General features: G+C 35.5%; 1 protein-coding gene across 1 annotated transcript; it reads left to right on the forward strand.

Annotated features, from left to right (window-relative positions):
- Positions 1–971: 971 nt before the first annotated feature.
- Positions 972–12,194, forward strand: CA1 (carbonic anhydrase 1). Its single transcript, XM_003734967.4, is given in 8 exon segments — positions 972–1,085; positions 4,412–4,513; positions 4,516–4,605; positions 6,084–6,202; positions 7,227–7,322; positions 8,291–8,353; positions 10,992–11,144; positions 12,081–12,194. Coding segments are annotated over 8 exon segments (774 nt in total). The 5' UTR covers positions 972–1,048.
- Positions 12,195–12,470: the final 276 nt, after the last annotated feature.

Genomic DNA, 12,470 nt, shown 5'->3' on the forward strand with positions numbered 1-12,470 from the left:
AGAGCCTTGAACATGTAGAACTGGCCAGAGTCTGGCACATCCTAATCAGTTTTCTTTGCCTTCCTGAAAAGTCCTGTATACCTTCTCATCACTTGGTGGGCATCAGTTCTCATCTTGGTCCAGGCTTAACTTGGACTTAAGAGCATTGTAAGCATAGAAGGAGGTTTAGTGTGGCATTTGGTGGAGGTATAGTGAAGAAGGCAACTGGATTAGGAGACTGAAGTCTTGGCTTCTCGCTAGTTGTGGCAAAGTACCTCAACATATCTCAATTACAAAATGCTAATTCTTATTACATAGGATTTGTGTGCACATGTGATGGTGAAATAAAATACTAAGAAAGGAGTTTATAAATTGTATAGAACTATTACAGAAGAAGGCTTTTATTCTAGTAGATCTATTTGATGTATAAAATAAATATTGAGCCATATTTAACTTTAATATTAAAATCTTCTCTGTTTATGAATTCCAATATTGCTCCAAAATGGACTTTATTCTTACCCTGTTTATCTATAGACTGTACCATTATAAATAATATTATTAAATGATTAGTAATTTATCTGATTTTAAATTAACATTATGATACTAGTTCAGATCAGTCTGGAAACACAAATTATTCTCTTGATAAATTGCTTTTGCTTGTATTGCTTAAATAACAGGGGTAGAATTGGAAATTTTAAGTGTACAAAGTATTTTTCATTGAGGAAATCTAAAGAATTATATATAATAACATTAAGCCATATCTTCTTCTAACATGAGTGAAACAGGAGTTGGCTTCATAAAATCTAGGATTTTATAATTCTCTTTTACAATATAAGAAAATAAAGCAATTGTAACTAACATAGCCCTTGTAGAATTTTTTACAAAACCTTTTTCTTAGATATGTGTACTTCCTGATAAGCAGAGATGATGAAATAATGGGCTATTAAGGGCAAATAAGTTTCTATAAAAATACCCAAGCTGGGATATAAGGCATCTCCTGCACGCACAGTTGCAGTTAGTTATTCCAGCTATTGTTTTTGTTTTCAGAAAGAAAACTGAGTAGAAGATAATGGCAAGTCCAGACTGGGGATATGATGGCAAAAATGGTAAGAGTTCTTCTGTTTATATGATATAATATCAATATTGTATCAAATTAAATGATAGCTTATTCTTATTTTCCTAGAAGAGATATTAAGCATTTAAAATACCTGTACAGCCATAGGTTAATTTTTGAAGTACCTGCTGTAAATAATAATAATACCTTAGGATGTATTCTTAGCTTGTCTTTTGGGGCATGGCTGTTGCATATCTCAGAGACACTGCAGGTTCAGTTTCAGATCCCTATCATAAAGCAAACACCACAGGAAAGCAAGTCACATAAAATTAGGAGTTTTCCAGGGCATTTAAAAGTTACGTTTATGCCATGCTGTTGTCTATTAAGCGTGCAATAGCATTATGTCTAAAAAATCTACATACCTTAATTTAAAATACTTTATTGCTAAAATATGCTAGTGATCATTTGAGCCTTCAGCACGTATTAACCTTTATGATGGTGGAGGATCTTGCCTGGATGACTGCTGACTGATCAAGGTGGTGGTTGCTGAAGGTTAGGAAGGCTCAAAGTCATCCATGACTTTGGAATCAACTTCTTCCAAACTCCTGTGAATGTTGATAACTTGACCTTCTCCCATGAATTACAAACGTTTATGAAGAATAGTGAATTATTTCTAGACAACTTCAATTTCCTTTACCCAGATCCATCATAAAAAACTATTATCTATGGGAACTATAGCCTTACAAAATGTATTAAATAAGATTTGAAAACTGACATTACTCTCTGATCCATGGACTGAAGAATAGATGCTGTGTTAGAAGGCGTGAACGTAATATTAATCTTTTTGTACACTTCCATCAGAGCTCCTGGGTGACCACGTGCATTGTCAATGAGCAGTGATATTTTGAAATGAATCTTTTTTTTTAACTGAAGAGTAGAGCTCAACAGTGAGCTTCAAAATATTCAGTAAACCAGACTGTAAACAGATGTGCTGTCATCCAGGCTTTGTTGTTCCTTTCATAGAGCACAGATAGAGTAGTGTAAGTATAATTCTTAAGGGTCCTGGGATTTTCAGAACACTAAATGAGTTTTGGCTTCATATTAAAGTCAACAGTTGCACTTGACCCTAAAAAGAGTCAGGCCATTTTTTAAAACTTTGAAACCATGCATCGACTTCTCCTCTCTAGCTGTGAAAGTACTAGATGCTATCTTTTTTTCCAATAGGAGACTGTTTTGCCCACTCTGAAAATCTGTTGTTTAGTGTGGTCGCCTTCATCAGTTGTCTTAGCTACATCTTCTGGGTAACTGTCTGCAGCTTCTGTATCAGCACTTGCCACTTCACCTTGCACTTTCATGTTATGGAGATGGCATCTTTCTTTAAATCTCATGAACTAACCTCTGCAGTTTTTCTTCTGCAGCTTCTTTGGCTCTCTCAGCCCTCACAGAATTAAAGAGAGCTAGACCCTTGCTCTTGCTAGGATTTGGCTTAAGGGAATGTGGTTGTTAGTTTGGTCTCCTATCCAGACTACTCAAACTTTGTCCATATCAGCAATAATGCTGCTCTGCTTTCTCATCATTTGTGTGTGCCCTGGTGTAGCACCTTTAATTTTTTATTCAAGAATTTTTATTTTGTATTCACATCTTGGCTAACTGGCACAAGAGATCTGGTTTTTGGCTGGTCTCAACTTTTTTGTTTGTTTGTTTTTTGTTTTTTGAGACGGAGTTTCGCTCTTGTTTACCCAGGCTGGAGTGCAATGGCGCGATCTCGGCTCACCGCAACCTCCACCTCCTGGGTTCAGGCAATTCTCCTGCCTCAGCCTCCCGAGTAGCTGGGATTACAGGCACGCGCCACTATGCTCGGCTAATTTTTTGTATTTTTAGTAGAGACGGGGTTTCACCATGTTGACCAGGATGGTCTCGATCTCTTGACCTCGTGATCCACCCACCTCAGCCTCCCAAAGTGCTGGGATTACAGGCGTGAGCCACCGCGCCCGGCCTGGTCTCAACTTTTGACATGCCTTCCTCACTAAACTTGATCATTTCTAACTTGATTTTAAGTGAGAAACATGCAATTCTTCCTTTCACTGGAACACTTACAGATCATTGTAGGGTTATTAAACAGCCTAATTTTAATATTGCTGTCTCAGGGAATAGGGAGACTTATAGAGAGGGAGAGAGATGGGGAACAGTCGGTAAAGTAGTTAAAACACACACAACGTTCACAGATGCAGTTCATCATCTGACATGGACATGGTTTATGGTACCACAACACCATCACAATGATAACATCAAAGATCACCATGACAGATATATGAACAATTTAAAAGTTTAAAACATTGAGAGAATTACCAAAACATGACACAGAGACATGAAGTAAACACATGCTATTGAAAATATGCCTTTAATAAGCTTGCTTGATGGGAGGTTGCTATAAATCTTCAGTTTGTAAAAATAATGCAATATCTGCAAAGCACAATAAAGTGAAGGGCGATAAAATGAGGTATGCTTGTATTAGAATCTATTTCTAATAGCAAAATATGTATAGCCTGATCCTGTAGACTATAAGTATACACCTCTATTAGTAGTATTGACAAATACACTATTTCATAGTATAATATAGAAAAAAGGAAGGCTGAGTTCAGTAGGAGGCCAAGGTGTGTGGATCCCTTGAGGTCAGGAATTCGAAACCAGCCTGGCTAACATGATGAAACCCTGCCTCTACTAAAAATAACAAGAAAATTGGCCAGGCATGATGGGATATGCCTGTAATGCCAGCTACTCGGGAAGCTGAGGCATGAGAATCGCTTGAGTCTGGGAGGCAGACGTTGCAGTGAGCCGAGAGTGCACCACTGCACCCCAGCCTGGATGACACAGCAAGACTCTGTCTACAAAAATAAAAAGAAAAGAAAAGGGACTTTTTTTTTTCTTTTGAGACAGAGTTTCGCTCTTGTTACCCAGGCTGGAGTGCAATGGCGCGATCTTGGCTCACCGCAACCTCCGCCTCCTGGGTTCAGGCAAGTCTCCTGCCTCAGCCTCCTGAGTAGCTGGGATTACAGGCATGCGCCACCATGCCCAGCTAATTTTTTGTATTTTTAGTAGAGACGAGGTTTCACCATGTTGACCAGGATGGTCTCGATCTGTTGACCTTGTGATCCAGCGCCTTGGCCTCCCAAAGTGCTGGGATTACAGGCTTGAGCCACCACGCCCGGCCAAAAAGGGACATTTTCAAATGCAGAATGTCTATTAATCTTAACAGAATATCATTTAATACACTTAAATAAATCCTAATCTAATAAGCAAACAGGTGACTATACTCCTAATACTTGGAATCAAGCATTTGATTAACTATCAATTTTACACATGTGTGTCTCCTGGTAGGTCCTGAACAATGGGGCAAGCTGTACCCCATTGCTAATGGAAATAACCAGTTCCCGATTGATATTAAAACCAGCGAAGCCAAACATGACACCTCTCTGAAACCTCTGTCTCCTACAAACCAGCCACAGCCAAAGAAATTATCAATGTGGGACATTCCTTCCATGTAAATTTTGAAGACAACGATAACCAATTAGGTGAGCTGAAAGACCTTCTGATATCCTTTTCCTTAAAGTGTACTGGGGAAATTTTTTAAATAGTGCTTAAGAAACATGACACCCATCCTAAGTCCTTTGAGCTTGTTTGTAGCATTGCTATAGTCTACTGAGGCATCTTGGACTTCCAGAAAACGCCCAAAGGATAAAGACAATTTTTGGAACTCCCAGCTCTGTATTTTCAGTCTTTCTTTTCAAAGTCACCATCACATCTCTTCTGGCCATTCCAGTATCTGCATGTTTACTTCACTCTCTCTGAATAAACAGTATTTATCCAGAAAAGTTCAGTAAAACAGTCATTCAAATATAGCAAATATTTTTAATTGGGATAAGGATGAATGAGCACAGTAGAAAAGAGAAACAAATGCCGGGTGCGGTGGCTCATGCCTGTAATCCCAGCACTTTAGGAGGCTGAGGAGCGCGGATTGCTTGAGGCAGGAGTTCAAGACCAGCCTGGCCAACATGGTGAAACCCCGTCTCTACTAAAAACACACAAAAATTATCTGGGCATTGTGGCGTGTGCCTTTAATCCCAGCTACTCAGGAGGCTGAGACAGGAGAATTGCTTGAACCCGGGAGTTGCAGGTTGCAGTGAGCTGAGATCATGCCACTGAGCTCCAGCCTGGGCAATAGAGCTAGACTCCATCTCAAAAAAGAAAAAAGGAAAACAAAGCAGTGACTGGATTATCCTTATATTCCAGAATCTGGGACAATTTTGCTATGGAATTAGCTTTTCATGAAGGTTTATTGAATACTTTATTAAATGACAATTCCATAAAACAGTTCAACTGATTTAAAATGCTAAACTTGTTTATGAGTTTCTGAGGCCTAAATTTTAGGCACCTTGGGGCTATGTTCATTATTAATATTAGATTAGGTCTGGTAGTATATGCATTTAACTAATATTATCATCGGATAGGTTCTCCAGACAAAGTTTTCAAAGTGGCCCACTGCCCCACTGGTACTCTCTCTTGGTCCCTGGCCAGGGATTCTCATCAAAGCTGTCAAGATACACTGTTATGTCTTCATCAGTTACAGAGTAGGTGAAGAATGGCTCATTACTCAAAATCAACTACTAAAGATTTTTGATGCATACTGTCTTTGTTGAAAGAATGAAGGAATAAACTTGCAAATTAAAGGAGACGCAAGGACAGCCCATAATGATATCATTCACCCACTTTGCAATATGCCTTCTTGGAGTCAGAAATAGGTAAAATTACAGCTCTTGTGCTGGGAAATGTATATAACTCATGGAATATTTCATCAATGCCATAGTCAGGGGTGCACCATACATATGACTGTCAACCTCATGGATGTGGGGGGTGGGAACCAAGATGAAAGGTACTAATGTTTGGTTTCACTTCTACTCAACACAGTTTAGTGTTGGTTTCTATTAAATGCAAAGATAAGCTAGAGCTTGTGGAGCAAAAGGCTAACAATAGGTTCCCTTTATTTTTCCAGTGGTGAAAGGTGGTCCTCTCTCTAACAGCTATAGGCTCCACCAGTTACATTTTCACAGGGACAGTAAAAATGAGTATGGTTCAGAACACACGGTGGATGGATTCAAATATTCTGGTGAGGTAATGTAATTTAGTAAGTGAAAGATAATTACCCTGAAAGGGGGGAAGGTCAGAAGAGAGGGAGAAAGGGAGGGAGAGAGGAAAAAAGGGAGAAGAGAGATTAAATAAGTGATATGGATAGAATTGTTTTGGTTTATGATGGTTACTTTATATTGCATAATCAGAAAAGAATTATTTAAGGAGTGGCATTTGAGTTCAATCCTAATTCAAGACAAAAGTCTACCACTGGGAATCATGAGGAAGGAAATTCCAGAGAAAATTAGAAGCTAATGCACAGGCTCAAAGTTGTGAACATGTGGAGAGGTATAATCTATAAGATGTGAATGTTGATCAGTCAGCAAAGTAAGAAATGAATGACAATTGTTGTACTTATTGATTGAGCAATTTACAAGCCTTATCCTAAGAAGGTAAAATTAAGAAAGTTTGGCAAGAAGGAAATCTAGTCTTCTATTTTGACCATATTAAGTTTGAGACATCTATTAGACATCCATGTAGAAATATCAAGAACACATACATACAGACTTGGATGTACAAATCTAGAGTTCACAGGGACATCAGACTGAAGATATTCGTTTGAGAGGTGTCTAGAAAGGACACGAATGTGCCTGAAAGAATCTATTCTTGGCCAAGACTCCCAGGTACTCCAGGAACCCTTTCTCATAAATTTACTATAAAATACCTCATGTGAGAGAAAATTACTTCAATTTTTTTCCCAAAATCTAGTTAGTCATATTTTCTGATCTTTTCATAACAAAGAGAGATACTTCTAAAGGATATTAAATAAAAATAGCGTAGGAAAAGAAATTTTGCTTACCGGTTCCAGGTTTTGCAATCTCTGCTTGTCACACAGATAACCCTTCCTAAGAGTGAGAACATAACTCTTCTAGCCCATTGGAGAAAGGTTCACATAAGTTTTATCTGTCTAAGCCAAGATACATCATCATATGGTAACAGGTTAACTTATAATTTATCTTTTGTCTTCACACTGGTATAAACAATTAATTAACCATAGTATCATTTTTAGCTTCACATAGTTCACTGGAATCCTGCAAAGTACTCCAGCCTTGCTGAAGCTATCTCAGAGGCTGATGCTTTGGCAGTTATTGGTGTTTTGCTGAAGGTGGGTTACAGACAGTTACACAGCTCTTCTTCCACTGTCTTACCAATCAGACTTCAAAATAGGAGGAATTAAGGCAACATATATTTTAGAATTTCTTATTGGAAAGTCCCCATTCAATGACTACAAGTGAACAAACAGTGCCTAGTACTTTATTGCTTGGTTTTATCTCTGGTTTTCCCTTTTAAAGAGAGAAATGAGTTTCAGGTGGAAGTGAAACAGAAAGGTATTCACAGGGAAAAAGGAATTTCTATTTTCCAGCTCTTCCAAATTCCCTTTCCTCTAAACATCCTACATTATAGATTCTGAAATTTATTGATTTACTATCTCATCAGTGAAGAAATATTATTAAATGTTAATAAGAAAACCTGAAACCATAGATACAGAAATTTATCAATTTAAAATCTCATTAGGAAAGAAGTATTAAGAGATTTATTTTCCTACAAAGAACGTTCCATTGATTTTTTTAACGGCAAATGTTGCTCCAATTTTCTATAGAAGCATTCCTTAAAAGTTCTACAAAAAACTTATTATTAAATTGGGTATGCCTGGGTAACTAAGTAACTCTTGAAATTATAGCATTTCTACTTAATCTTTACTGAGCAGTTACTACATGCCAAATACTGGAGTAATGTTAACTAATTCAACAGACCAAAAGTAAGAGATTGTTTTTTGTCTCGCAGTTTTGCTAAATTTCTATATTTTGCCCTGTATAACTTTGAAGATATTGCTAATAATTAAGCTTAAATCAAGCTTTTGTTTGCTACTTTATCTGAAGGTATCTATTATAAACATTTATAGAGTACAAAGGCCCTCAAAGACATACAGCTTGAAAAAATTCCCCTTCTAAAGCAGAGAGAATATACCTTACCTCTTGTCAGTGCTTAACTGAAAAACATTAAAAACTTAGCCAAGCAGTGTTCCACTGATAATAATCTTTATCTCCCACTTTTTTTTTTTTAAATCTCCACGTTGGTGAGGCAAACCCAAAGCTGCAGAAAGTACTTGATGCCCTCCATGCAATTAAAACCAAGGTAAATACAATCACAGAACAAGAATTTATGGATCTATGGAAATTATTTAATAAAGTATTGGAAGGGGAAGTGGGAAGCCCATAGCAAAAGCTACCACCTGAAAATTAAGGTGCTTCTTCAATATTGCCTGCCTCTGAGAAAGTCTCGAATGCAGGGAATTGTTTGGGTTTTTTGTTTTTAGTAGTTATGGTTTATTTCAGCAGGATATGGTCTTCAGAAAAACAAATTACATAGCCATTTAAATTTCCTTGAAAAATTGTATCTAACTAAATTGTGATTTTCCATTTGATAAATAAAGATATCTCTATTTTTTTAGCAGTACAAAAATTCAGAAGTAAAGGCTATTCTTTTGAGACACGATTGATATACAATCTTTTATAACCATAATTTCTATTTGTCAACTCAAAAAAATTGTTTTATATACACAACCTTAGCTTTACTGTTTTAATGGTAAGTAGTCAAGCCATAAATCAGAGATTTGTCATTTTTTGCAATGTGGAGAACTGTCATATTTTTATGTAAAATAAATCTGATTTATGCTGATTCTAGAAAAGATTAAACTTAAATGAGTGTCTTAAAAGGTACAAATGATAAAAAAATAAGCCCTCAACTCAAGAGTTATCAAACATAACATATGAAAAGAAAATAGAAGAAAATAATTAGTGAAGCTAAAAGCAGAAAAGAATAAAATAAGAAAGAAAAATGATGCCTAGGTGTGGTGGCTCATATCTGTAATCCCAACACTTTGGCAGGCCAAGACTGGCGGATTGCTTGAGGTCAGGAGTTCAAGACGAGCCTGGCCAATATCGTGCAACCCTGTCTCTACTAAAAATACAATAAATTAGCTGAGCATGGTGGCTCATGTCTGCAGTCCTAGCTACTCAGGAGGCTGAGGCAGGAGAGTCACTTGAACCCAGGAGGCGGAGGTTACAGTGAGCTGAAATCATACCACTGCACTCCAGCCTGGGTGACAAGTTAAACTCTATCTCAAATAAATAAATAAATAAATGAGAGAAATAAGTAAAGGGTAAAATTTTTATCAATAAATTGAAAAGTTGATTCTTTGGAAGAACAATGAAAAAGGCAGACTTTGGGGAAGTTGGATAAAGAGAAAAAAAGCCATACATTTAAAATATTATTCAAAATAAATAGGTTGTAACTAAAGATATAAAAGAAAATTTTAAGAGACAATATTCTTTATAACATTATACAAGTAAATTTGAAAATTTAGATAAAATAGATAATTTTCCAAGAAAATATGAAGTAAGGGAATTGACTCAAAATGAGTTAGAATACCAAAATAGACTGAGAACCTAAAAGTAAATTTAAATGATACTCAAAATGTATCTATTAAAAGAAAAGACCAGGCCCAGACCATTTCACAGAAAATGGTTACTCGACGTTTAAGGCACAGACATGCCAGTGTTAACTAAACCGCCCAGATGAAGGAACAGATAGAAAACTTCCCATCAATTTAATGGAATCTGATACCAAAACTGGGTATGAAAACTATAAAACAAACAAAACAAAAATGTAGGATAATCCTTCTTAGGAATGTAGCTAAAGAAAATCCTAAAATCTACTATAACAAATCAAATTCAACAGTGTATTAAAAGAGTAGTTCTGAACTAGTAGAGTTTAATCTCAAAAATGCAAGAGTGATTCAATATTAGAAAATCTTAATGTAATTCACTATATTAACAAAGTAAAGATGAAGAAAACCTCATGATCAACTTGTTAGATGCTTAAAAACCATTTGATAAGTTAATGCCCTTTCTTTAGGAGAAAACAAAATGAAAGAAAACTGTCCGAAAATTTCTTGAATTTGATAAAGAATCTTACCTAGAAACTAGTATCAACATTTAATGTCATAGTGAACACTTCAAGCACTTTCATTTCAATCAAGGACAAGACCAAGGTGCCACTGTGACCATCACAATTGAAAATTATAATAAGAGTCCTAATCAGTGCAACAAAATAATGAAAGAGTACATATTATAATAGATATTCAAAAAGCAAAAAGGAAACTATAATTATGTGCAGATATTATCATTAACATCTACCTGAAAACTTCAAAAGAATCATAAAAAATACAGAATGCATAAAAGATTAACATACAAATATCAGTACATTTCCTATACACACATAAATATCAGTACATTTCCTATACATCAATACTAATCAGAAAAAATAATGTAAATAAATAGAATAAAACTAAAACATGACCAATATGCATGTCAATAAAGATCTTTGCCACTAAAATAGAATCTGACATCATTCCTAGAGAAAAAAATAAAAGCTTTATACTAGAAATCAAATATCTTTTAAAGATATATATATATGCTAAAATACTTTTTTGAAGCTTTGCTTATCTGCAACCAGATGAAGAATATGTAATGATCAAAAACTTACATGTAGCACATTTTTCATCTTTTTTCTTCTGTTGATATTATTGTTTGTATCCACAAACACATCAGTCATGAAATACTAAATAGTAGAAAAATCAATGACTCTTAACTAAAATCTCTAAATAATGTATAACAAGATAATATAGCATGTGTGAGTGTGTGTGTGTGTGTCACATATATTCATATAAGCATTTTATATTATGCTGTAATTATGTATACTTTTCTTCCAGGGCAAACAAGCCCCATTCACAAATTTTGACCCATCTACTCTTCCTTCATCCCTGAATTTCTGGACCTACTCTGGCTCTCTGACACATCCTCCTCTTTATGAGAGTGTAACCTGGATCATCTGTAAAGAGAGCATCAGTGTCAGCTCAGAACAGGTAGAGTATCAAAGGCGAATGAATGGGAACTCGTTATGTGTGGCAGGACTATTACTTTAATTGATAATATCAGTGAGAGAGATAATTATTTCAACTAGCTTTGTGAGTTCATTTTTCCTCCCAACTTAAAAATATTAATTTTGAAGCATGGGCCTACTAAACTATCCAAAAAGTGAATTATAATACTTTTTTTGCCTCTATGAGAAAAAAAATGAGATTCAGAACTCTCACTATTCTTTTCTCCTTAATAAGGAAAAGTCCGACCTTGTTAAATATCTTCTTAAATGTTTCACAAATAAAGGAAAAACTGTGACTGGACATTTCAATAAGACTTTGGGGAATCGTGGCTCTCAGTTGGCATACCTCGATAGTTGGCAAAAGATTTGTTATTTTTGTGGAGCTTAAACTTTTAAATATTCAACAAAATATCTCATTAACTGTTGTTTATAATAGTGATTACAATACGTATCATTGATTGGTCAATACATTTATTAGGTGCCTTACATATGTTTTCGTAGATAAATTTCATAACAAACCTACAGGACAAGCATTGTAGCCTGTTGCTAACTGACATTTATTGAGCACATGCTATATGTCAAGCATCATTCTAAGGGCTTTGCCTGTATTAAGCCAATTAATCTCACAACAACACAGTGCAGTAAGTACTATATGGAAACTAAGGTACCAAGCTAATAAGTCACTCACCCAACATAGTTGGTAAGAAAGTTGATACTTTAACCCAGTCATCAACAATTTAAGCAAACTGATTGGTTCAAAGGAATGAATCTAAAGGATTTGGGGCTTTTTCTTTTCCTATTAGTGATGTCATAGCAATTTCTAACTCAGTTTTCTAAATATCGAGCATTAGTGTACTCTAAATAAAATGCTTTATCTAACTTTAAAACTTTTGACTTTTGAAATATTTTATCCTTCCAGCTGGAACAATTCCGTGCTCTTCTATCAAATGTTGAAGGAGATAACCCTGTCCCCATTCAGCACAACTACCCAACCCAACCTGTGAAGGGCAGAACAGTGAGAGCTTCATTCTGATGAGTCAGAGAAAAAACTTGTCCTTCCTCAAGAACACAGCCCTGCTTCTGACATAATCCAGTAAAATAATAATTTTTTAAGAAATAAATTTATTTCCATATTAGCAAGGCAGCATGCCTTCAAATCAATCTATAAAACTAAAAAACTTAAGTTTTAGTTCTTACTGCTTAATTCAAATAATAATCAGTAAGCTAGAAAATAGTAATCTGTAAGCATAAGCTTATGCTTAAATTCAAGTTTAGTTTGTGGAATTCTTTAAAATTACAACTAAGTGAT

Source organism: Callithrix jacchus, chromosome 16 (genome assembly GCF_049354715.1).
Source record: "Callithrix jacchus isolate 240 chromosome 16, calJac240_pri, whole genome shotgun sequence".
NCBI lineage: Eukaryota > Metazoa > Chordata > Mammalia > Primates > Cebidae > Callithrix > Callithrix jacchus.